Source organism: Chelon labrosus (genome assembly GCF_963514085.1).
Source record: "Chelon labrosus genome assembly, chromosome: 20".
Taxonomy (NCBI): Eukaryota; Metazoa; Chordata; class Actinopteri; order Mugiliformes; family Mugilidae; genus Chelon; species Chelon labrosus.
In genome coordinates, this window is record NC_140353.1 from 3,080,424 (window position 1) to 3,107,257 (window position 26,834).

At 46.9% G+C, this 26,834-nt stretch overlaps 1 protein-coding gene across 11 annotated transcripts in view; it reads left to right on the forward strand.

The window, feature by feature from the left end:
• The first annotated feature begins 249 nt into the window (after positions 1-249).
• The window catches only part of fgfr3 (fibroblast growth factor receptor 3), a 61,868-nt gene continuing 35,283 nt past the window's right edge, over positions 250-26,834 (forward strand). For 10 of the 11 annotated variants that reach the window (XM_084568586.1, XM_084568584.1, XM_084568589.1 and 7 more), the window contains exons 1-3: positions 250-698; positions 4,985-5,207; positions 24,926-25,189. In XM_084568586.1, the coding sequence (XP_084424712.1) occupies positions 5,066-5,207; positions 24,926-25,189 (406 nt within the window). In that variant the 5' untranslated portion in view covers positions 250-698; positions 4,985-5,065. Of the gene's footprint in view, positions 699-4,786; positions 4,801-4,984; positions 5,208-24,925; positions 25,190-26,834 lie in introns of those variants that run through there. The other variant, XM_084568585.1, reaches the window with a different exon arrangement.

The window sequence follows — 26,834 nt, forward strand, 5'->3', positions numbered from 1 at the left end:
TTAAGCTATCGACATCAACTATCAAAAGATGATAACTTTGTGGAAATTCAAGGAAAAAATCTATCTCACATTATTAGTTCGTTCTACTGAACAGTGGCGTGAAGAGCATTGCGTCACCGTTTAGGCACCAAGGTTTTATTTTGAAAGCAAAACCGGGGACCCCTCCTGTTTCTCTCCGGGCTGACTTGACGGCAGCACCTTGCAACTCCTACTTCACATGCAGCAAGAGGAGGAGAGCCACCAGTCCGAGTTGGTTGATCCGAGGCGACGAGACACAAAAGTGGCATCCGCGCCGGAGAGAAGCGAGGAGCCCGGTACACCGCGTCCCGTCCGCCTCGCACACACCGCTCCGCGTTGACCAGGATGAACGGGGTTCGGGGCTTTGGACACTTTGGACACCGTGGACAGCAGCGCGCAGCGGAGAACGGGATTTAGCGGAGAAGTTGGCTTTCACAGCGGCGGTGGTGCCCGAGTCGAAGTCTCTGCGCCGTCAAGTCGTGAGAGGGATTTCTGACTTTTTTTTCCCCCCACTGTCGCCAAACTGCTCTCGATGCGCCACGACAAAGGATTTTAAAGTAGTTTTGTGGGTTTCTTTTTTGAGGTTTACCGGATAATTAAGGCTGCTTTTCATTTAATGAATGTTTGGAGACGTCTGAAATCAGAAAGCAGAGATTTTCTGTCAAAACGGGATACTTTGGGTAGGTAAAAAATATTTTTCTAATCATTATTATTATCATTATTCTCACACAAATCCTTCAGACTCGGAGGTATGAGAGACAAGCAAGCTACACTTCCTTGTAGATGCGAGTCGGGCAAGTTAGAGCTTTGGGTGTCAGTGATTGAGCCTTACGCAGCCGTGTTGCCCTGTGGAGTGGCGTGTACAGTGTGAGTGGAGCGTGGGATTGCAGGACCAGCCCTGCAGCCGCAGCCATCGCACAGGTGGCGCAGAGGCAACGGCTCGTCCGTGCCCAGTCTGTGCGCAATCGGTGCGCCCTGGCCGCCGGTGTCATACCCACAGAGGCGAGGCACGCAATCCGCGCGTGTTTTTTTTTTTTTTTTTTTATCGCCTTGGTTTGGAGCAAGAGCGCAGACGGTTTCTATTATAGCTCATAAATGCGGTTTGCTCTGTGTGTGGCGCAGGTTTGTGTCTATTAGTGGAATTACGCACGCTGTGGAAATAACCATATACATATTTGGGTTGGAAAATACGCCTTTTATTGGAATTAGCAGTTGGTGGTTGGTTCAGTTCCCCTTATTAATTTTAGTGAAACTTGCTTAAAGATATTTTTTTTCAATCTGAATGTGTCTTGTCCAGTTTTAAATGAATACTCGGGTTTCTTGGAATCAGGAAAAACACGTGAAAGAAGCAGACAAGCAGGAAATAAAAAGAATGGGATTAAATTTACGCACGTTTATCAGAATAGCTTTCAGACTGATGCGTTTGAGGTGATTTGGAATTTAATTTGGAGGAATCAAACTTACCTGTGCACCATTTTATTGCTAAAAACTCAGACATCGTCTTGCCATCATGTGCTCTTTAGGTGAACACGCCTTTTCTCCTCACTGCAACAGTGACGTCTTCCCAGGTTAGGAGCAGAAATATGAATTACGCATCAGCCTCTTTTTCACGGAGCCGCGCTCCCTAATGCCTGTGATCATCTCTGAAGTTTCTCCAGAAAGCAGCAGATACATTTTTTCTCTCTCTCTCTCCCTTTCCCTTTGAATGAACGAACTGTGCGGTTCTCTCCCATCAGCAGCAGATCAGTCATCCCCCTCTTCAAACACACGCGCTTCAATGGGATTCAGATGGTGATTCTGGCCTCTCGGCTCAGCTTTGACTCCCATCGTGTCGAGTCTCAAACCGGAGAAAATTACCGGATTATTGCTTCTAACGAAGCAGGAGGTTGAAATGAGATCTGGGACTCGTTTTGCGTTAGCCCCGTATTAAATGTATTGCTGCTCAATAATAGTCGGGCTAATGCTGCAAATTAATCGCATCTATTGACCCGAGAAATGGCGCATGCCAGTTTGCTGCGTTTTCAATCAGAGGCGAGCCTCAGACACATTTTGGTTCCAAATGAGACTCTGATTGCCTCGTTTCATTACAGAAATTGGCCTGAAACTGTCTCCCTGCCTGTAGTTGTTTGGTCTCTTACTTCCTCTTGTTTATGAAAGGGAGAATAGTGCATTATTTGACTTTAATGTGGCTAATTCAGGAAGAAAACTGATCTCTTTCATACACAAACACATGTTACATGCTGTCATTAGCTCTAGAGTTTAGATTGGAAACTTAACTGGGCCTCATTTATCTATGAATAGCCCTACAGTACTGATGTTTAAAAGAAAGTTTACAGTATTTCTGCAGGACTTTATAATCTTTCCCTTTCCCAGAGTATCCCTGCAAGTTTTATTAAGAAACTGTGTAAGTTCACAGTATTCATTCTCTGTGTTATCTGCACTTAGTGGTTAAATCATCCAGAGAAGGACTTAATAGAAAAGAAGTCATTTTGCGTCTTCTGTTTCCTTTTACACGTGCAGTGTGACGGGACGCTGTACGCTGCACATCTCAGTGTCAGCCCGAGGTGACCGGAGTCCGGCACTTCACACCTGGATTCACACTGACAGCTTTTAAGCTCAGAGCTCTCTGTTCCCCCCCGGCCGATCGATATCTCTTCTCACCTGAAGCTGCGTTTGAATGGGTGCTCTGAAGAGAGGACGCCTGAGTGGTGAAGGCACAGAGAGGTGGTGAGGGGACAAGAGAAAAGAGAAAAGGGAGACAGAAACTCTTGAGGTAATAGAGGAAGGAAAAGGCTGATATGGAAGATGTGACATTCACCGTCCGTCTGCTCTGCACTCGGCTGCTGTTTGCACTTGTTCCCTCCCCACAAAAAAAAAAACCCTCTAATCCCCTCTTTCCCAACATGACAAAGTCAATCCGGGCCCGGCTGCTGATTCTCTTGGCTTAATAATTAAAGATTACCGACACTCTGGAGAGGTGTGACTTGCATGTGACTGCATCGCATTGATCTCCCTCGCTGAGGGGGAGAGGGATGACAGGGATTTGAACCCCCGGTTGAAGCACTTTTCTGCCTCTGAGCTAGTACAATGTGCGGGTAGTTCTGCATGATTAATGTTCATGTTTTATTCACCGCCGTGGTTGTTTCCCTTTCATGCTTTAAGGAAATATTAGCATGAAAACACTTTGGAGGCTTTGAACCGCTCGCTGGGTCTTTGGGATCCAACTCCTGTTCTTCTCCTCTGCTCGTGGAGGTTGTTAAGTGAAATCAAAGCGTGTTAGCTGGTTGTGAAGGATATGAAGAGTTCATTTCCGTAGAGGAAATCTTAATTTATAGCCCAATATTTAATAAGAAAACCAGTTTCTCCAGAGGTGGCCTACATTACCTCCTCCTCCTCCTCCTCTGTCACATTGTCAGTTTACTGCTCCCTGTCGTGTTGCAACACTTGGCTGCTCCTCAAATTCACTTTGTACACAAGGTAGTCTAAACTACTACCTGACACCAGATTAGTCAATCCCAAGCCGCTGTTGTTCCCCAGTGTCTTCTCAAGCTACTTGTCTAAGCAGTTCTGCAGTTGACTAGAACCACCTCCAGAATAAATCCTCCTCGGCTCCAGAGGCCTAGCGCCCCTGCAGAAAGCCGAGATTCTTTGCGTGTGTGTTTTCCGTGCCAGATAAAACAAAAGCTTCGATTTAGCGAGACCTGCAATCAGCCACCTCCACGCCTGGAGAGCGAAGGCCTTATCGCGCTGTGTAAACAAACCGGAGCCGCGTGTAGGCGTGCAGCGCTGCAAGGAGGAGAGGATGGGCCCGGCCGGCGCGGGGAGGCGACGGGGCTCTCCGCGGAGCGTGAACGTTTGCGGTGGCGGTGTTTGCATTGGGGCTGGCGTGCGTGTCTTGTGAAGTCGGTGTGTTCTGCGCCGGAGGCCGATAATGTGCAAACAGGGCCCTGCGGTTTGTGCTGAGCAAGGACTGGGTCACAGGTCCTCCGAAGGGAAAGAAAAACAGTACTGTTAAGACTTAAGACAACACAACCTTTCTCTGGACTGGGTGTGCGTACTCTACTCTCTACTCTCTGTGTGTGTGTGTGTGCAAGCAAAGCAAGCAAAGCCTATTCTGAGATGTTTGTGTGTTGTTCATCAAATCTGTGTGTGTGTTATTCTGAAGATGGACGGGCCTGGTGGGGTTTAAATCAACAGCGCCGTGAGTTAGTTGTGTGCATGTGGAGAGAGGCGAGTGCTTTTCTGGGCACCTCGTCCCAGAGCTTTCTGCGTGAATCTCAGCGCATTCCAGCTGCTCCCTTCTTAGGCAAACAGAGGGCAGAGCGCTCCACTGTCGCCCTCCGTAGCCACGATGCCTCCTCCTCCTCCTCCCCCCTGCAAGCCACAAGGCACGTTGGGCAACTGATACTGTAGACTTCAGCATTCCTCATCCTGCAGAAAGATGAGTAAATCCGCGTCAATTAGTTGCTAAACCATGCAGAAGAGTTTCTCAAGCAGAGAAGAGTCTTGTGGAAAGAATGACGGGCTTATTTAGAGCCCAAATAATGTGTGATATTCATCTCCTTAACTAATCCCTTTTACTTCAAATTGAACTTTATTGAAGTTGTATTCCAGACCAGGAGGAAGGGGGGGGAAGTGATGTTTTTTTTTTCCTTTTAGCTCTTCCAATATCAGGATTCTTGTTTTCCCGTCTTAACGATCAGGCGCTCTGAGAAAGTTTCTGAGAAGAGCTGCGAAGAGGGATTTCCCCCCCTAATCCTTGAGATCTGTGCGGAATGCCAGGTCAGAATATGGTAACACGCGCACGGACCCCAAGGCAAATCTTTGCACCGTGCACTGTTATTTCAGACTGTTGTTTTTTCTTTTTTTTTTATTTCTTCTCTCGCTGCGTCGCCTCGGCTAAATTGTTCACGATGAACCCTTTCTTCTCCAGCTCTGATTTTCTTCCTTTCTGTTGTCTCTCCAGGTTGGTGACGGGGAGCTGTTGGACGCTTTCTTGCGGCCTTCCCGCGGCCGGCCGTTCTGCTGGACAGCATGCACACGGAGGATGCTGTCTGAGTCGGGCCTCACTGCTCTGCGTCTCGCCTCTTCGTCCAGAGGAATGACGGCTCTGTGGTGCTCGCTCTGGCTTCCTCTCCTCCTGCCTCTCTGCGTCGCTCCGGCCAGGCTGCCCACGGCTCAGCCCACAGGTAGGGAGAGGGGAGGGGAAGGGAGGGGAGGGGAAGGGAGGGGGGGGCAACATCAAACCACCAAACCGTGCTTTTATGTTCTGCCGGGATAACATTGTTAATTGTTCTTGAGGAAAGCTCGGTGCTCTTCTTGAGGCATCTGAGAAAACTCTTGCAACATTTTGAAGCAATCAAGGTGTAACTGCTGGAGAATTTTGCACCGCATACCTTTTTTTTTTTGTTATCACCATCCTTTAAGGCGCTGTGGGCTTTAAACATGCACTGAGCACCAGAATAGAAATGCAAAAAAGAAGCGCAGGCGTCATAAACGAGGATAAAAAGGATCCTGAAAGGGAAACAAGAAACAGGCTCAGCGTTTCACTGGAAACGTCTCTTCCTCAATTGCTTCACTGTCTCTTCTAATATGACGTCTGCTCAGAGCTGCTCCCACTTTTCTGCACAATGTGGTCTATTTTTATTTTATTTTATTATTTTATTTATTTCTTTATTTTTTTACAAGGACGATTTAATTGGGACTCTTCTCGGTTCGCTGAGCCCGGCGCGGTTTTTTCCCTCTTTGTTCTCGAGGCAGAGAATTACCCAAAGATCAATCCAAAGTAAACGTCGACTGTGTTTGCTTTAATCTCTCCATATTGCGCAAAAAAAACGAACACAGCGCAGTAATCTTTGTCTGAGGCGTTAGCCAAGAGTTGTTTTTTTTTCCTCCCCCCCCTTTTTTTTTTTTAATGTGAGAGTTATTTAAAATGAGTCTTTGACACACTTTACACGCTACAGTGCATTAAGAAAGACGAGGAGCCGGGTGCTTTCTGGAGAGGACCCAGCTGTCTTGTGCAAGCTGAGATACCCTATGAGTGTGTATGGGTGTGTGTGTGTGCAGGAACATGGGATTACAGCTTTTTTAACTTGTCCGTGTGTGTGTGTGTGTGTGTGTGTGTGTGTGTGTGTGTGTGTGTGTGTGTGTGTGTGTGTGGAGTGTTCATGGCTACCCTCCAAATGACTGAGGTCAGAGCCGGGATGTGAACTTTAAACTTGAGGCGTTTACTCAAGGCTAATCACAAAAGTGAAGGCTTGTCTGTGTTATTATTGTCTTTACACATAAAATACTTTAGATTCCTGTGCTTGAAATAGGACCCCCCCCCCCCCCCCCAATAACCCCCCCCATCAATAAACAATAAACCTTGTGTATGTTTCCGTTTTAGGGTCGTTGATTTAGATGATGTGATCCGTTCAGCACGGTGTCTTCAGCAATCAGGGGCCTAAAAGAGTCTTTGACAACAGTTTGACGTGGACCTGAAAGATTGAGAACCTGCCCTAGGCTCCCTCTCCTCCCATCTTTCTGCCCCCCCTTACCCCCTCTTATGTAAATCCCCGCTGCTGGGATAGATGCTTTGAGATCCCGTCTGCCTGATTGCCTTTCCCGCTGCGAGGCGTCACACACTGTCATCCAAAAAGCTGACTGTATTTTTGTTTTTGAAACCCCTCGGGGTGACGGGTGTTCGGCCTGTGATCGTGTAACCCGCAGTCACACACAGCCGGAGCGCGTAGCAGCTCAGAGGAAGGGTATCGTTTCAGGTCGCTAACGTTTTGTCGTGTCGGGTTGGGACGACTCGTTTGACCCGAAGCGGGCGAGGTCTCCATCCGGGGCGGTGCCTGCTAAGATGATTCAGGGTTTTAGCTCCGGGTTGAATCAGTTAAGCATTGTTTGTTCAGTGTCTTTCACCTCAGCAGATGACTGAAAATGTTCAGGAACCAGGCAGGAGGTTTATACAGCAGTGCAAAAATACTTTTAAATTGGTTTCATGCACCACAAATGAGGGGGAAAAAAAACAAATACTCTCTAATACTTTTAGTTTAAAGGGAGGATTGCATGTCATCTTGCAAGCTGAGAAAATACCATAAAAGTCTACAGTACATTTCTATTAGAGCTAAAGATTGGAAGCTTTTTAAAGCAGCACCAGCAATAATATATATTCTTTTTCTTGAAGTAGTCGAAGTAGAAGTTGATTTGGACGATTAAATATTGAAAGAAGACGTTTAAACCTGCAGTTTTCTGTAAAATATCTACATAAGGAAAGCTGTGACGCCCACATGCAGCGGTGTCTGTCCGTCCGGTCGTGCGTCCCGTCTCCCCCGTGGCCCCTCTGGCCCCCGGTGGACTTCCCCTCCACATCCACAGATGGGCGAGCTGTAGGGGTAAAACGACTGCCGTTTGCTGGCAGATGGCACGATTTCCCCTCAGCCGCCGCGGCGCCGGGCAGCGAAGTTGTCGCTTAGGTTTGTGTTTCCTGTGACAGTGTGTGAGGAGCGTGTGGAGTCCGGTGTGTATCTGTGTCAGTAATTAGCAGGTGCTAAGGACACAAATGCCCTTGAAAGTTTGCAGCGGGCCTCTAAATATCAATCAGAAGCATTTGGTTGTACGTCAGAGTACTGCTTCTAATTTCCTTAATCAGCACTAGTGACGGTTAGAACGGGAACATCTTGATTGAGGTAGAAACTCTATTTCCCACAGTGCTTTGCAAACAGCTCATGTCACAGTTTATAAAAAAAAAAAAGCCCACAAAAGGACAGAAATGCCCTTTAGACGTCATGTAATGGAGCTAAAAAGAATAAATATCAAAGTTATTCGCCGGTCTGTGTTTATACGTGTGAGGTAAGGAGGCTCTGTGGCTTGTGTGTGTGTCTGTGTGTCTGGGTGTGTGTGCGTGCGCGTGTGTGTGTGTGGCGTAGTTTCCATTAACTCCACCATAATGTTGTCTCAGTGCGCTGCGTTGTTTATTTCTCCAAAGCCTGGTGGCATTTCCAAATGAGAAAAAAAAAGAAAAGAAAGTGTTTGAGAGGCCAATTGACTGATGTGAGAGACTGATGACAAAGAGCAGAGGCTGAGTGTGTGTTATTCTTCTCCCCTCTGTATTTACTCCCCCCCCCGCCTCCCTCATATCGCTGCCCGGGACCCTGTGGAGCTCAGATGAAATATGTGGCTCCTCAGCTCCGACGTCTTCTGTGAAACAGCAGACGTACAAATTCAGCACATTCAGTTTTGCCATTGCATCGCCTCGTGTGAGTGTGTGTGACAGCAAGCCTACGTGGAGTCTGCAGTTAAATGAATGTTATGTCTGTGGGAGCAGGGGTGGATTATGAAAGGGAGGCAGTAGAAGAGGATGAGAAAGGAGAGGAAGAAATTAAAGGACACAAGAGAATGAATGCGTGTGAGTAGGAGAGAAAGCATTACGTGCTTCGTTTGTGTGTGGGTGTTTGTGTGTTTGCGTGTCGCTGATCTCCTGGTTTCAACACATGTGCTGCAGCTCAGAACTGGACTGAACTTCATGTGCAAGTGTCCAAATCTCTTGGAGGGGGCACTGGGTGGACTTTATCCTGCCAGGTCCTCGGTGCAAAGTCTGCGTAACGTCCAATAAAGTCCACGTGTTTTTATACAAACATCCAAGGGTGAAGGAGAAAGGTCTTTTATGCAAAGACAGAAATGTCTAAGATTGAAGAACTGAAGGATGACAAGAGACATCCTCCATGGCCATCTTTTGGGATCATGCGTCCTGCACGTTCTACCCAGATGCCACCTCTGGCCTGAACCAAACAGAGCATTTCCTGCAGCGAGAACATGTCAGACATGGACCATCTCCTGTTGAGTGCTACATGTGTGAAGGAAGGGGCACCTCCAAATTGCTCGCAGTGGTCTCAGGAGCAGGGCCTCCTCTAGAGGGGACTGTGAGGTCCCACACAGAAAAACAACCTTTGGACAAAATGCTCTTTCTGTAAAGGCCAGTAAGATCTGGAAGTCCACAAGGGAGTGTCCCACAGCTCTTATTGTGATCTGTTGTCCTCTCCTATGTCTTATCGTGTTTTTGTGTTACCTGCCTAGGGACCTAGTGGATGCAAATTAGCATTGTTGCTATAATCCGGCGTATTTACGTCTATTGCTGTCTGAATAGATGTTCATTAATGTGCACTGTCCCTATCAAATAAATAAATGGATAAATATGAGAAGAAACGGCCAAGGTCTCAACGTGTCAGCGGGGTTTGTTCGGTTTGTCCGGAGACAACCCCAGCACTCAGAGATTTACACTCTCCTTTTCCTTCTTGACACCCACTACCACACTTCTCTCTCTGCATACACTTTTGAAAACCTCTCCTAACGATGACAAAGTTCTCCTGAAGGTATGTTTGTGTGTGTGTGTGTGTGTGTGTGTGGACAGATGGTTTAAGTGCAGCTCTTCAGTGAAAACCTCCAGCTGTTCTTCAGCTCAGCCCTACGTAAGATTTCGGTGTAAAAGCACACTCTTTATGGAGACGTCGTCTTCTTGATTCATTTAGATTATTTAACCAGGTTGTACAGTGTGTGTTTAACCCTGCCGTCATAGCAGGCATGGCTTTTAAGTCCTTCTTAAACACATCTAGTCGAGTCTACCCATCGGCCTGTGGTGTTTTTGGTTCGCCCAAGTTTACCACCACTTGGTACCTTTCCAGTTTATCAAGTGCTCCCTTCTTTCTGGTGCAAATAAGCCCAATACTTTAAAACCCTTTAGTCCTTGTCCAGTTGGCCCTGTGTATGAACTGTCCAATTGCAGATCTGAAACTCAGATATGCAAGAAACCAATGTGTTCTATATCTGTTTAGGGCGACTTGTGTGCTTCATCGTCAATTATTGACACGTGGTAAGTGTTGTTTTTGTGAACAACACTGCAGATGCCTTCATAGGGAGTGATTGAAACCCCATCCGGCAGGTAGTGCATACGTTTTAACGAGCGTCTCTTTTAAACGGTCGCGAATACAAGAGCTCTAAAGAAGCTGCATGTGTTTTTAGCCCTGGAGAGACACTCCTGCCGCGCCTCGTGTGCATTTATAGGGTTATATTCTAGAGCATCGCCGTTGTGTGATTCAGCACTGCACATCGCTACCCTTTAATCATCCAATTATGTAAATGCACCCTGCTCCATGTGTGGGCTGCACGTTGCGCCTGTGAAAATTGGACCGTTCATCACAACTTAAGCGTAAAAGTTACTCCGGGCGGCTCGTCTTCTCCTCGCAGCAGCAGCAGCGGCAGCAGCAGCGGCAGCAGCGGCGGTGGAGCTCTGGCGTTCCGAGTCTCTGCATGAGTATTCATTTCCCTGGCAACACTATCAAGAAATCTTTTTGGCAAGTGTGGGAAGAGCGCGGGCCAAACAAGCTCGGGAGAATGATGATTTGTCGAACAATGGTTGTTCTATGCTCAGTCCGTCAGGCACTTAATCCAGCAGACACTTTAGGCACATTTCTGGATGGGAATGAAGCGTTAAACACAGCTCAGAGTATCGTTTAACAAGAGATCATAGCGGGCTACTTCTTCCTAGACTCCCGTGAGCCAGTTCCACAGGATTCACTCAGAGCACTTCTGTTGAATTTCTACATTAACCTGTTCACACGGCGACAATCACCAAGGGACACTGTCTGATAAATAATGCATCCGGAGCGGCGGTTAAAGATGTTGTGCTGTTTGTTGTCTCGTCCTTCTGAGCACATTATGCATTAAAGATCATTACCGTCTAGACGTGGTGCGTTTCCAAGGATAACACACACTTGAGACGGAGTGGAAGGGGCCAGCTGCTAAGCACAGCGTTATTATTGCTGCTGTTATTATTATTATTATTATTAAGGTTTTCATATCAGATTTCAGACTGAAGTGAAAATGGTTGCGTTGAAGCATGCCAAGTTGCGAAACCGAGACTCTTTGTTGGTTCTGACTTTTCATCGTCACCCAGACTGGATCAGTGTCAGCCGACCTCGTCTGCAGGCCACAGCTATGGACGTGTTAATACGCCGCATTAATGCTCCGTGAAATCCTCTCTGATTGGCATTCAGTGAATTATAGATGAAACTACAGACCTGTCTGAGTGTCCTGCTCACGTTTAAGCCCTTCTGCCTTTAACGCAGTGGGTTCATTTAGCCCTTAATGTGTCTCTCCTGTCACTTTCGCTCCCTTTCTGCGCTCGTACCCACAGATATTATATAATACTCAAACAAACACCTTAAATCTTCCCGTATATTTGCTCGTCTATCGTCCTCTTTTTTTTTTTTTTTTTTTTTTTTTCTTTTGGCACCTTTTCAAATCTCCATCATTCTCTAAGCCCTTTCATGGCGCGCGTTGCCCTTTTGCAGCCTAATGATGTCTTTGCAGCATGCACACACACACACACATTTGCTCGCCTTGTCTCGTACACACCTGTACATGTCCTCTGCTCTACCCCTGGCTGCGGTTCAGGGCGGCTCTCGAGCCCGCTGGCTGACAGCGGCGTTGACATACGGCGGGTTTTTAATTACAAAGCTCCCCTTGAGGAAATTGTTGAGATACTTAACAGATAAGGCAGACATGGAGGAGAACAAAAAGCCCGTTGTGTCGTATCAGGAAGACAGAGTTTTCAGGGGGGGGGGTCGGTCAAAATATTTCTCTGCCGCGAAGTGACTGGTTGATAGTTTTTTATTGAAAGTTGCCTTTCAACCATCTTGCTCTCTCTCTCTCTCTCCTTTCTGTCCCGCTGACATCTGGATTTATAGCCACCATTGGTTTAACTGCATAATTTTGACTGGATTGTCGAGATGGATGGTGATTGCAAAATGCAGCCAATATACACTGTGCATGTTTAAACTTGTTTGTATGTGTGTGTGTGTGTGTGCGCTTTGAGCCAACCCCATTGGTAGTGTGTGTTTTGTTACTGGCAGAGGCAAACAGATGGCAGGTTGTGTGCTGAGCTGTAAGGACTCCAACACACACACACGCACATGCAGACACACACATGCACACACATCGTGCAGCAGAAAGAGAGAGAGCGAGAGAGACAATCCAGGCCTGATCTGTCCCACCCATTACTCATCCCCTTGACCCCCACGCCCCTGTATCCTAAATGGCTCTTCAGCAACTTAAATGGACGTATACTTCCTTGTTATTTTACATCCATGACTAGATGTATTTTATGAAACCGTTGTCCTCTTGTGGAGCTGTTTAAGCTTCATTTCTGCACGGAGGGACTTTAGATTCACAGAGACACCGATCAGCCACAACATTAAAACCACCAAGACAGGAGAAGTGAATAACAAACCATCTTGTGACAATGCAATGTTCTGCTGGGAAACTTTTGGACCTGGCATTCATTCATGCGGATGTTACTTAGACATGTAGCACCCACCTAGACCAGACCGGGCTCCCCCACCCTGTAGCAATGACCCCCCCCCCCCCCCCCCCCCCTGATGGCAGCAGCCATCCCCAGCAGGACACACACAAAAACGCTTTGAGGAACAACTCATAAAAACATGAAGAACAGCACAACTGATCAAGTATCTGTGGGATGATCCACAGAGGCCCCTCCCCTCAAAGCCCACTAACAACATTATGTTTCCAGACACCACAGGACACCCTCAGAAGGCCCATGTCCATTCTCTGATGAGTCACCACAAGGGAGACCTGCACAATATTGGGAAGGTGGTCTGAATGTTATGCCTGATCGGTGTAAAATTTGCTCTTTATGTAGAAATTTAGTTTTTATTGCCTTAAATCACTTCTCCCTCTCTCTCTTTCTGTCTGACCACTAACCAGAAGCAGAGCTGTCTGGCTCTGCTTCACTCCATTTACATTTCTGTGAATGGAAACAGAGAGCCAACAGACAGTGTATGAGTGTGTGTGTGTGTGTGTGTGTGTGTCGTGGAGAGGGGGGACAGGGAGGACTGTGTAGGGGTATGTGCTTAGCCCCTCACTTGGGACTGTGTGTGTCCCTTTCATCTTCTTCCTCCCTCTGTCGTCTTCTCTTCCTCCTCCTCCTCCTCTCTCTATCTCTGTCTTTCTTTGTCTCTTTCCTCCTCCTGCATCTGCCTCTTCACCCATCTGCTCACTCCATCCCTTCATCCGCCTCCTCTTCCCAAACTCGGGTTTGCTTCAGCTAGCGTGACCATAATTAAATACAGTAACACCAAAAGGATGTTGGGTTTAAATATTCAGAGTGTATATATAACGAGACTGGTTTGCACATTAACACAGAGTATAGCCGTATATGTGATCTATACCAAGCATCTACATTCAGTAATGAATCCTTCCATCTTCCAGCTCGCTCTGCTCACACTGATCCGGGGTCTCTACTCACGCCCTCACATGCGCTTCTGTTTAAAGCTCCCCCACATCCAGGGCAGCTGACACATCTAATATTGAAACCAAACTCCCCTCCCACGTCTCCCTCTCTCACCCGCCACTCTCCCCTCGTGTTATTTTGCCAGGAGAGCTAAAATAATAAACCCTTGTACCGTCTGCAGAGCGTAATGGAAGCCTTTTCTCTGCCTGGAAAGAAGAGAAAGGGAGACGTGGTGCCGTGAGCTGGGGGGACGGCAGAGCTGACTCGATTTTTTTATTTTATTTTTTAAAATAACACCTCGCCAGAAATTTCTCCAAACTCCCATGAAGTGTTATTCTTGATTGTGGTGTATCTGGTAATCGGCTGCATTTTTTCCTCATGCGACAACTCTCTCCTCGGCGCTCGTGCAGGGAACGGCGGTTCGTCTGCTTTGTGTCGTCGTCGGAGTCAGAGAACAGAATATTTGTGTCATAACCTCTCTTTTAGTTTTAGTTTTATGTGGGACCTTTGCGTCTGCTCTGCTTGAGCTTCTTAAGGGCTCTTTATTGACCTTTAATGACCTCCATCAATGACGAGGAGTGACTTAGGCAACACTGATGAAACTGAAACCGCGCTAACTGACATAAACTATAGAACAGAACAAAGATAAATGTGTTAAATGCATGTTCCCGTAAAGAAAAAGTACTTCCTGTTAACTGTTAGTCAATTTAAAGGGCTGAAAGGATTTAGTGACCAACGGATTTCACAAGAAAAATGGCAAAAATGTTTAAATGTGAGTTTTGCTGCTTTTCTCCCTTTATATCATGGAGTTATCATTTTATAAACTCATCTGTTCAGTCTCAGATGACACCAACGCCCCTGCTCCCATGTTTGTGGCCTCAGCCTTCATCCATTGACGGGAGTCGAGAACGGATACTTGTGCTCAGTGGCAAGTTGGTGCCGGCTAAATAAGAAAGCATCTAAACATTTTCATGTGTGCTACACAGTTTGTGTCATTGTGTTTCCTTAGAAGTTAAAAAAAAAAAAAGAATCGCCATGGTTACTGGAGTGGTCACCATAGATACAGCATCCGTCCCGGTACCTGCAGAGCGTGGCTGACTAGCTAAGCGATGCTAGCAGTCTCAGGTTATTTACAGTGAAAGGGCCAGGTTTAAAATTAAACTGACTTTAATTCGAAAAATTCATAAAAAATCCTTGGATGAATTAGTTTTTTATTTTATTTTACATTTCTTGCGTCCTCTCGTCAGAAATCTCACTTCGGTCACGCGAGACTTCGCAACGACAGTGAAGAGATGGATAAAGGCAGAGACATATGCAAGATGTTCCAACTAGAGGTTAAATATTGAAGACAAATCTCTGACATTGAAATGTCTAAATTATTTTAATTTGTGGCGGCACAGTTGTGTGGTGGTTAGCACTGATGCCTCACAGCAAGAAGGGTCTGGGTTTGAATCCATCGGCCAACTGGGGCCTTCCTGTGTGGAGCTTCAGCGTGCTTTGTCAATTTCAGTGACTTTATATTCACTCTGGTTCTAGAGGCCCTTTGTACATTGTCCAGGATGTGTTAGTATGGATGTCTGGTATAGATGTCTTGGGACAACTGTGCTCCAGTTGTTCTTTTCTCCCAAACAGAGGCTCCTCTCTCTGGTCAGTTTATGCTGTGAGTGGAGGCAGGTCCTAAAGGGAAGCAGGAGGGAGGGATGATGGGATTAGAGGCTTTCCTGCTCCTGGCCTGCTCTTATAAGCAAACACACTTTAACAGTCCTTCATTCAAGGGTTTCGCCGTGTTCAGATAAAGACCTGCGGGGAAACGGTAATGTTGATACTTACCCTGTGACATGTTCCTCGTTTTTACTTCATCAGGTTAGACAAAATAAAAGGGAAAGAGGAGAAGAAGGAGCTGGAAGTGCTCGCTTGTTCAACAGCGGGACATTATGGGGAGCAGCTCAGGAAGCCTTTGTGCTCCAGGTGATCAGAAGCACATGGCGGCTGAGAGCGACAGCAGGTTTCATGTAGAGAGGTTAGAGCCAGGCTCAGCAGAGAGACGGACCCGCGCAGTCCCTCCGCACTAATAAACAGCATCGTAAACGGAGCTGTAAACGCTTTCACGTCCCGCTGATCCCAAAACCAAAGACGCACACATACGCATGCACGCCCCACCTCCACCTCCTACGATCAAACGGTTTTACAAATTCATGCTGTAATGGAGTTTACTCAGCGGGGTTGATGGAGAATTCCAGCGTAGGTTCTGGTACTGTTCTCAGACTGTGACGATGAGGTCATAGAACTTTATAAGATTTGTTAATTGATTGTTAGTTGGGTCTTTTCAGCCATAATCCCACCCCTGATTGAGGAGATTGATGGTTCAAATGCAAGTTTTGAATCCCAATTTCCCTTTGAACTATTTTTTTTAATGAGAAGTTATGGGGAAAAGTGAATTTTTTACATTTTATGTTTTGTTAGTTGTTCAGTTTGGTGTTTCTGTCAAATAAATGCCAAGTTCTAATGGGAAAACATTAAACCTGAGTACTGCTCGTGGCTTTGGCTTGTCCTTAATTCCCTTTACCAGTCACACCTGAATAAAGGGTCTTGTTGAAGAGGCCTAAGACAACCATGTCTCACCCGTTGCCTTTCCCCGTTCCTTTTTAATCAAATAAACCCTTATTTTTGTATCTCTCTCATGCATCTCCATCACTTTTATGTTGCACCCCTCCAGCCGGGTCGTAACAATAGTCTAATTTAATATTTGACCTGATTGTTAACTCTCTGCTGGCTGTCTTAAACTTCCTGCTGCAGGGTTCTGGCGCTGATAGAGTTTATTGAAAGTGTAGAAAACAGCGTGTGACGTCAGATTGATTAACAAAATTTAGATGAAAACGTCACCATTGTTGGTTTAGTGTAGGATAAATGTGCTGTACAGTTGCTATGGTGACGCCTTAACGCAGTTTTGTGTATCATATATCTGTGCCTCTACACTGATCGCACTCCACGACACTGACGTCTCTGTCCCGCCACACACGCGCCGCTATCGCTATCCTCCCGGTGCAGGACATTATTTGCGGGGGGATGGGGGGGTCATCCCTGCTGCGGGAGTATCTCAGTCTGCGTGTGGTGGTATGGAGGGGGTATGCACTTGCCACACCAACAGGTCAGGTCAGGGCAGGGTCCCGGTCGGGGGTCAGCGAAGGTCGAAGTTTAATGTTTCAATCAGGCATCTCCTCCTTCGGGGATGGTTTCCATCAGCTGTTTCTTGTCTTTTCGGGGGTGGGGGCGTGGGGGGATGGATAAGTCGCCATCAGACATCACTTTGTTCTTTTTTAGAGCTCTCTGTTCTTTCTCATCAGTTCAGATTATTTAAGGGAAGGGTACAACATGAATATGCCATGGCTGACAATTTTGCATACTGACGAGCATTGTGTACCTTCTCAGCTATTTAAATCAACCAGATGCGCATAAAACATACGGTTTTCCAAATTAATTTCTAGGAAATTAGCTCAATACAAAAAAATCCTGATGCAAAGTTACAAATGCCACGGCTAAAACATGAAAATACGATGTTTTCCCATAACATACCACTTTCTATTTTCTGCCACAGCCCTCGCAGACACAAGTCCATGCTCCCAAATAAAAAATAAAATCACGATTTTCCAAATGAATAATCTTTTGAGAGTCTTTACCCTTACCTGTTGATGCAAAAGTGGAAAACTCCAGAAGAGTTCATAAGACAAAGGAAATATTTCAGGATTTCATTGTCGTCTCTTTTGTTCCAGTAATAGCTCGTTTTTCATTTTCCATCAAACACTTCTGTTTTTCTGCCCCAGCGTGATCTGTTTGTCTTTCTCTGATCACTTCCCTGATTCAGCAAGCTTCCCAGGATACAGGAATGCTGACCAAGAATCGGGTTTTTCCCTCCAAAATGTGCTGGAAGTCATAAGTCCTTTGGCTTTCCCAAAAAGTCATTATCCTGCGCGGCCGACTTTTGTAACGCCGCCTCGTCTCTTTTTGTTTAGGGGGACATTAGGAGAACTCGCTGCCCAAACAAGAAGCCGTGGCGTCCGCATTCGGCGCTCCGAAAGCCGCCTTGTAATCAGATTGGTTCCTCTGTGTTGTTTAGGGAAGTGTGATTATGTTGTATAGTAGCCCCACACACACTCCGCAGACATCCTGGCTTTTGTGGGCCGAGCTTCTTACACTTGTCTGCTGAATTGAAACTAGGCCAGTTCGTCTTTGGAATGACAATTACCATGGACCGAGCTCAGACCCTATTCTGAGGCTGGAGGGATGGAGGGGAGGAGGAGGTGGTGGTGGTGGGACGGGGGTTGATGATGAGGGTATGAAAGGAGCGGAGTCGATTGGGCGCTGCCAAGATGCTCTGTATGTACAGTAGCTTCCGATGCTCGTTAGCGCTGCCGAGCAGAGGGCCAGGCACCGGGGGTGAGGAGGAGAAGAGGAGGAGGAGGAGGAGGAGGAAGGGAGGGAGGGGTGAGGCTGGCACAGGCCGGGGCGGGATGTTTAGAGGCAACGTCTATCTTTAACTTGATTTTAGGGGCTCTTTTGATAAAGCGCGGCTCAGCTCTGTGAAGAATAGAGGCAACAAGCTGGGGAAACCCTCCCTCCCCTCAACTCCCCTCCCCTCTCCTCCTCTCTTCTCCTTTCCCCTTTCCCCTTCTCCTCCTTGATCTCCACCGAGCCATCCCCTCTTTTCTCTCCGTCTCCTGGCAGGCTTCTCTGCAACGGTGTGAGGTTGTCAGGCTGGCCCAGATTAAGGGCATTGTCCCAAGGTATTTACATCCGGCCAAACCATATTAAACAGAGATTAGGGGTTTTCACTGCACAATTTAAAAAAAAAAAAGAGAGAGAAAGAGAAAAGGGGTAAAAAGAAGAGGGAGCTTTGCCACGACGAGCAGGATTTACAATTGACATAGCTGTGAAATGGAGGAAGAGAAATGTGCTCTTTATGGAGGGGGGAGGTAGTGGTGGTAGTTGGTGGTGGTGGTGGTGGTGGTGGAGGTGGTGGGGGAGGTCCTGTTTGAAGGTCATGTGATGCTGGCCTGTCTGACGGGGTGTTGAGTTTGCCAAACGGTTGGCAGCAGCTCCTGCTTTTCAGCGTAGGAAGCAGACGTAAAAGAATCTGTTGGCGGGACAGAGCGAGCAGACGGGCTGCTGTGGAGGACATCACGGCCTGAACCGGGCCGTCTGTCTCTGGCTCTAAAGGAGACTTCTTTAAAGGACAATTGTGTGTGGTTTGGACTGGATTTATCATTTCTTTATGAGTGGTTCGACTGAAAAGAAGTGAGACGGGGCTGGAAACAGACGGTCAGACGGGTTTAGGTGAATTCAGCCGAGAAAACCTCCCAAAGTGTCTCTTGTAAACGTTTAGCACAGTTTACAGCTCGACATCCAGGTTTATCTTTGAACCTTTCCTGTGCAGGTGGTTTTGGAAATATTTCTAATTTCTCTGATAGCAAGCGAGAACAAAGGTACATGGACAATTTCTGTCTGGATGTTTTGCTGCTTCCATCTTAAATGATCTGATTTGACCCTTAGCTTGTGGCCATTAACTTTAGATTCAACTAAAAGTTACACTAGCTCACTTTAAAACCTAAAAACCTGATTGATTTACTACTTAAGTTTGTTGCCCTGTTTTCTCAGAAATATATACAACCCTAGATGTGATCAACCATTATTATCATGCACAAAGACAAACATCGTTGAGCTACGAGTAAATACCTGCAGACGATTTTGTCTTGCCGCGTCTTTGTGCCTGCTATGCTAGCCTCCTCATCGCCTGTTTCCCCATGTCGTCTTACCCAGTGAGCGTGGAGATTTGTCGTACTACCGGTGTACTTTACACTCTTTGCATACGGCAACGCTTTTTTGAATTTCCTCCACACTTCGGACTTTAAACTCATCGGTAGTCTCAGAGCCAGCTATTTTTAACTTTCCCTCACAAACTCGCAACAAGATCTGACGCGACTGCGGCAAGTCTCGCGAGAATTTTATGGAAGGGGGCGCGAGGCAGCCATAGAGGGAGATCAGCAGCATTAAATCAATTTATACGTTTGTAATCGGGTCATTGAACGGTTCAGGCTACATTGAGACCGACTCAGGAGTCCGTGTACCGATGCACTGGCATCTTTTAAATCACAACCGATTTTCCGAGTCAAACCGGTTATTCGTTACACCCCTAATGCACACCAATTGCCCGTGAGTGATCACCACAAATGTGGAACATATTTGCTCCCCTTGTTCAAAAAGAAAGCAGTCGCTGGGTCCTTTCTCAGTAGCACAACAACTAATTACCTGCAATAAAAAAGGCCATTCGTCTCTGAGTTGTTCGCTGCCGGTTAGCGAGCAGCCCCGCTCCGCACACGCTGGGAACGCGGGGCTTGTCGTGTTATTAGCTAAGTGTAGTGAGGAGGAGGGAAAAAAAAGAGAGCTTGATAAAGATAAACGTCTCCCTGGCTCCATCTGGAATCCATCACTTTCAAACGCAGATATATTTTGAGAAAGTATGCGCTGCTGCTGCTGCCGCCGCTGCTGCTTTTCTACCAGACTCAATAAAAGTACCTGTTAAGCCTCCTTTAAGAGAGTCCTGTAATCTCTGGATGTTTATGATCTCTCTTTGGACCGCGTGTTTGAACCCCGCGTGGATGCTGCTTTACGCAAAAACAGCCGGGCTGAACGGGACGCCAGTGAAATGGCATCAGCCAGGACAACCAGCACGATGTAGAAAGGACACCGACGCAATTTAAATGTTTTTAAGGACATAAGTTTGTTGTTCAGAGAAGGGAAATTCAGAAAAGTTTGAAAAAGAAACCAGACTACAAAGCAATCTTTTAGACAACGTGCAAGTCTAGATTCATGGTTGTCACTTAGTGTGAGAAACGTAAGACAGTGATGCAACTAAAAAAAAAAATATGTTCAAGACATGTAAATAAAGCTGAAAACTGACCCCACAGGAGTATTTTTACTTAAGAGAAAGGTAAGCCCAAGCATGCAAAAGAATATATGTGCAAACATATTGGAGAAGCTCATTTTGTGCATCTTGAAATGTGACTATATGAATTTTCTTTGGACCAAAAAGCATTGGGAAGTTTTTGAACTGGAAAACAGGACTGGCTTTGAAGGGATGGGGTCCGTGCAGGAGATATGTTGCATCAAATGTAAATACCATATTATAAATAACTTAATAAAAGAACACGGTAAAGACCTGTTCTATAGGAAAGATAACCTTAAAAGACTTCTGTTGTGATCTGACCGTCAAGGGGGAAGGGGGGCAGGCGGTGACGTTGGGGGGTAAACATGCCAACTATGAAAGCTCCTGCTAAGCTCCCTGTAAACCATGTTGAACTAAAAAGTTGGGTAAACTGGATCAAAGTGAGCAGACGTCATCCGCGCTCCCTCCTGTGAGCTGATACGACAGCGGCCATGGCGACGGCTCCTGGGTCTGGTCTACACTCCTTCCTGTTCCTCCAAAATCCTTCACTCACTCCTTCTGTGTGTGTGTGTGTGTGTTAGGGAGGGAGTGAGGCAGGCATGGAAAAGGCTTCCCACATAAAGAGGCCTTTTCATCCCTGGGGCCGCGGCCTGCCTGCCTGCCTGCCTGCCTGCCTGCCGGCCCCTGGAGAAGTTTGTGGAGGATAAATAAACCTCTTCAGGCGCACAGAAAAGATGGAGCCTGTACGCGGCGCTTTAACGGGCCGCGCTCCGCAGTATCTCAAAGACAGACTTTATATTATTCTGAAGGGCGATTTGTTATGATATTGAGCTGAGAGGCTAAGGAGGGCCAGGAGGGCCAGGAGGGCAGGGGCCTCTTGATTTATGGAGTGACTGTCCGGCCTGTACTGCGCACACACACACACACACACACACACACACACACAGTATCTTGTTTTGAATCACAGATACATACGTCCACATTCTCACACACACACAAAGTACATATCACACATTGCTTCCAGCTGGCCCCAGGTTCCGGCAAGAGTGCTGCGACCCCCCCACTCCACCCCCTCCCCGAAACACACTCGCACACAGACGCACACACACAAGCACAAGCAGGCAGCCGATAGCTCACACATGCTGCACCGGACGAGAAAGCAGCGGGAATGTCTAGATGCTGATATCGGAGTGGACGCTACCAGAAAAGCCAGAGCACAGCTTTCATTTATCTGCTCCGTCTGAATCACTCCGTCGCCCGACAGGTTTGATAGCGAGCCTCTGTTCTCTGTGAACAACACGGAGATAAGAGAAAACAATCGCAAAACAGTGAGCTGGGACAAAACCCTTTATCCGTTACCGTATTTGAAAGGCGGTTACTCTAACGTATCAGGACGGTGTCGGGCTCGTGTTTGATATATGACGCATTGCTAATAAAAGTCAGATTCTGACTGCACCTGCATCAGTATGGTCTTAAAGTTCTGCAGTATGTTCCCATTTTGGGGCACAGCAATCAAAACTGGAACTGGATTCTTGTAGTTAAGTTGCAGTTTCTGTGAAACGTCAATAACAGACCTGATTCCAGTCTTTCCTGGACTATTTCTGGATTATTAGGTCTCACCCTGTCAGATGCAAAGAACCACATGAGACAAACTGGCCCAGTTTGATTTCAACGTGCACTCAAACCGCAGCTTTGCTCGGACGTTACGCCCCCTCCTTCATGTTCCCTCACTTCCCCAATCTCCTACCTGCTCAGTGCAACCGCTCGTCCCCCACAACTGGACACACGGCAGATGCTTTCTCTCTGTACAGATTTAAAGCGCTTCGTCTCTAATTAGTATTTCCTCTGTGCGTGTATCTCTGACTCACGGGCATGAGCTGATATTTTTCTTTCATTGTTGCTCAAAGGCCCGTCCCTTGTCAGTGCGATCAAACCCGTGACCTCATTTTGCAGGACTTTCATTTGAAAGGTAAAACAAGGCGGCCCTCAGTCCCCGCTGAAGCTCAGTGGCTGGTTGATACGTCCTGAAAGCTTCTGCAGCGGCGCCGAAAGTGAGGCTCTTTCAAACCAAATGCACGTTTTTATTCAAAGCAGCTTCAAATCTGCATTTCAAAGTACAGGATCTGAAGCAGAAAAAATAAAAATAAAAGATGTTTCGTCATTGACGGCGACCCAAAAAAAGCTCTTTTGTGCGACACCTGAGAATTTTTTATTTTTTAATGTACCAGGGATATAACTGTGTTTTGTTTTGTTCTGTAAATTGCATTTGTTGAGCCTCTGGCGGTTTAAACAGCCAAGCCGGGTACAAATGCTCCTAAAGTCTATTTTCTCAGGATCAAAGCAAAAGAATGTGAATTATATGAATTAAATAAACTGCAGTGTCTGATCTGTATTTTCCCCAAAAGAGGCCGCAGTGTGATTAAAGTGGATGCATAAACGTAGAGAATAATAGGAAATGTGTGCAAAGAAGGTCAAGTTTGTGCCAAGCAAAAAAAAAAAATCTCAAAACTTAAGCTGAAACTGATTAGACATAATTGAACGTAAGTGATGAAATATTTTTGTAATTTTGCTGTTTTCCCTTCTGAGGATGAAATATTACCGAATACAAAGAAAGCATTTGAGCCTTGATGCTGCTGCTCCTCGTTCAGAGCTGAGGAGGTTGTATTCAAGTGCCTCGGCTCCACGAAGCCAAAGTGAGCTACGAGTCTCTGGAGATTATTATATTTACCCCATAAAGCCCAATTCCCCATGTTTAAGACCTGAAGATATTCTGCAGCCTATTTCTCAATGTCTCGTAACACACAAAGGTAGTGAGCCGTTCGCGCCGGCCTCGAATTTATGCGCTCGGCGCTGTCGCCTCCGTGTTTTTCCTTCTTCCTGAATGGGCCTTTTTGTCTCAACAAAAAAGTGTCGTAAATATACGCTGTCAAAGCCGCGGGGGGGGCCTTCGCAGACAACCGGCGCGGCCACGTTAAGCACATTATTGACTTAACATCTCCAGTGTTTTTAGTGGATGTAATGAGACGGAGAAAACAATTCACAATTCATCTGGCCCATTCATTTTTATTTGAGAAACTCTTGAAGAAACTCTTTAAATGTGCTCAGCCTGAGATGAAACGTCGTCTTTGTGTCATCGATGTGCGAGGCATGCTCAATGGACCGAAGCGCAGATCTGAGCTGTTAGCACTTGGCTCCACAACCACTCTTACTCGGATTTGTGTAAACGCTGCCTGTTTTCAGTGTATACTTCCATTGTAGTATTATTACTTTGTCATACTACTCATGTCTCTGACGCCTGGTTTTGGAGGGCTGGTGATAAGCTGGCGTACAGGCAGATTTCAAAGTGACTCTGGCAGCGTTACCCGCTGCTTCTGCACATCAACAGCACCCCTGTCGGCCTGCGAGCGCCTCCCGCCTCACGTCGAAGGGGCTCATCTATAATTTAGAGCACCTATTATGCATTCCCCGTGAAGAATGTCTTGTCTGGGCCGCTCCTGATATCAACCTTGCCTCAAATCTCCATCCGAAGCCGTCTTGCGAGAGGGCTGCGCTCGCCGCCTGTCAGCGAGCGTCTCTAACGCCCCTCTCAGCGGGTCAACAGTGGGTGTGTTTGCCGTCATAAATCACACTCTCAACGCACTTCATCCTGCGTTTCCCATGGGTGGGTGGGAGTCTGCGTGCTCATGTCTGCAAACAAGTGTGCGTTGTGTACTTTGTCACCCGAGCTGCTCATTCAGACTCTTGCATATGTGAAAGCATGTATGCATTTGTGTGTTTGTGTTTCTAAGAGCCCTCGTGTGCTCGTCTAGATCAGGACTTTCACTTGAGCGGTTGGTGTTTGGTGACGGTGTGTAATTGCAAGTCTGAATGAGAAGACGCCTCTGATGAAAGCATGAGAGGAGACACAAGAGGACCCTGTGTTTATTTGTCCAGACGTGTTCCCTCCACCCTCAGCGGTGGAGGCCAGCATCCTTAGCGGAGCTAGTAAACATGTTGATTTTTCCCTGGCTCAGACCAAGCTGGCACCGGGAGCTTCTGGAGTAAATGAGCTGATGTTTAACAGGGAAGTTTGGAGAGGAGGGAGAGCGGAGCGGCCCCAGATCTGACGCCTTCTTCGCACTGGAATAAGAAATTGCAGTTTTCTGATTTCCAGCAGCAGATTAGCTGATTGCTGCCAGTAAACTCTGCACCACAGCCTCTTTGTTTCAGATGGCACGGTGGTGGGGGGACTTTCTAGACACAGAAGACTCTCTGTCTGTTAATTAAGCAGAAGTCTACAATATAGACTAGACCTGTCGGGTGGGGGGAAAGCTGATTGCACAGGTAGAAAACGGGCAGGTATCACCCGTCCCGCCTTGCTATGTGTTACAGGCTTGAACAAGTTAATCTCACTGTCTGGTGAGTTCTTTTCTTTTAAGTTTTGCCTCTTAACTGTCATTTGGACGTCCTCTTTTCCCTGTTTTGTCCAGCCGAAAATGTCCAAACTTCAGAAGAATCAGTGCAGACAGCCAAAAGAAAATGTGCATATTTGAGAAGCTGCGCCAGAAAATATTGGGACATTTTACAAATCCAAAAAAACCTGTCCAGACCTGAGTGTCCATTTAAAAATGTCAATGTGTCAGCATTTTTAAAACCCTTCTCATAAACCTCCTCCTTTATTTCTGTGTCTGCAGACTCTGTGTCCAGCGAGACAGCCTTCCTGGAGGACTATGTTCTGGGCGTGGGGGACATCCTGGAAATGTCGTGCGACCTGGACGACCCCTCGGAGCCCGTCGTCTGGTTCAAAGACGGCGCCGGGCTCGTGCCCGGCAACCGCACGAGGCTGGGCCAGAGGATGCTGCGCATCATCAACGTGTCGTACGAGGACTCTGGAGTCTACTCGTGCCGGCTCGCCCGAAGCAACACGCTGCTCAGCAACTACACCATCAGAGTGACAGGTGAGCGCTCGGAGGGGGGGTTTTCGCAGAGGCAGATGTGACGAATGCTTCGGTGAGGATGTAGAGCCCATTTTCAGCGTCATTGCCCTTTAAGTAAGACATAAAACTCACATCATGATGTTTATCTGAGATACTTGCAGGCTCACTTGCAGATCCAATAGAAACATGCACCTCTTCTGCAGCCTGCAGAGATCTCTGATATCTGACCTGTGTTGGTTTTTCTGCCTGGCTGACAGGACCCCCCACCCCCCCAACCAAAGTATTTCCCATCAATAAACACAAACATTTGCAGCAGTGACGTCTCGACATGACGGCGACTGTTCATAGGGGAACTGTGAAAACCGAGCTCAGGAGGAAGGTTCTGTTATTCTGTCCTTCTGCTCAATTTCAGCTCCACGTTAGTTGCCTGCCAAGCTGCACACACACAGCTTCGTACTGTACACAGCATCACACCGGCAGAGACTTTCCTCAGCTAACTCCCGGCCAAGTTTCACACAGATCCACCCCCCCACACCCCTCCCGATGCACAGTCAAAGGTGAAATTCATTATCAGACAGTATGAGGGGATGAGTGATGTTTTAAAACGAGTGTGTGATGCAAGGAGAGCTCTAATGGGAATGCAAGGAGAGGAAGAATGTGTGTGTGGGTAAAAAGGGGTGGAGTTTGGGTGGGTGGTGGGGGTGTCAGAGGAGAGCGAGCAAGTAGCTTTCCCGTAAAACTCATGGACACCAGCTGAGCCTGTTATTGACAACTAATTAGAAAGCAATTAGCCCAAAACATTTCATCATTGAAAACAGATGGGGTGGCAAGAAATGAGAGGGTTCACTCCCTCTCAACTCGCCCACCAACCTCCTCTCACACACACACACACACACACACACACACACACACACACACACACACACACACACACACACACACACACACACACACATGGTTGAATGCATTTGGCTGCAAGCCGGTGGAGAATATGGCCTTTTTCAGGACTCATCCAGCCTCTCCTCTTGGATTACATGTCATCTCCACACAGCAGGAGGACACATGCAAACACACTCTCCCCACATCTTCATCTTCCCCGGGTCGTGTCCTGCTTTAAAATCCGTTTTTTTTTTTCTCTTTCTTTACTTTAAACAAGTACATAAATAAACCGAGATAACTAAATTTGCCTCCAGCTCTACTCGGCGTGTCTCAGGAGTCAAAACCGCACAGGAAACACATTCATTACAGAGTGTTGTCAGACATTTCATATCTTTTTTAGCACTTGGGTGCATGTTTAAATTATTTGGGGCATTTACGGTGCGGGGTGGCAATATCCTGTTCTGCTCCCCCCTCTCTGTCGGTTCTCCTCCCTTCTACTTTAAACACAGAGCCTGAGCTCCGTCTAAAGCACACACACACACGGACTATTGTGCTTTTCAAATATTTGAGCAAGGTGTCAGATATTCAGCAGCGGTATCAGATTTAGCACCTGGATGGCGTCCAGACGGCAGAAATCATATCGTACTCACGCGGTACACATGCTTGGAAGCAGGGAGCGGTAATGTGAGAAGGTGATGGAAGTCGTCTGGAAGCAGAAGTGAATGAAAGTATGAACATGAGTGTAAAGAGGTTTTGCAGATGCAATGCAGATCTCCGGAGATCAGAC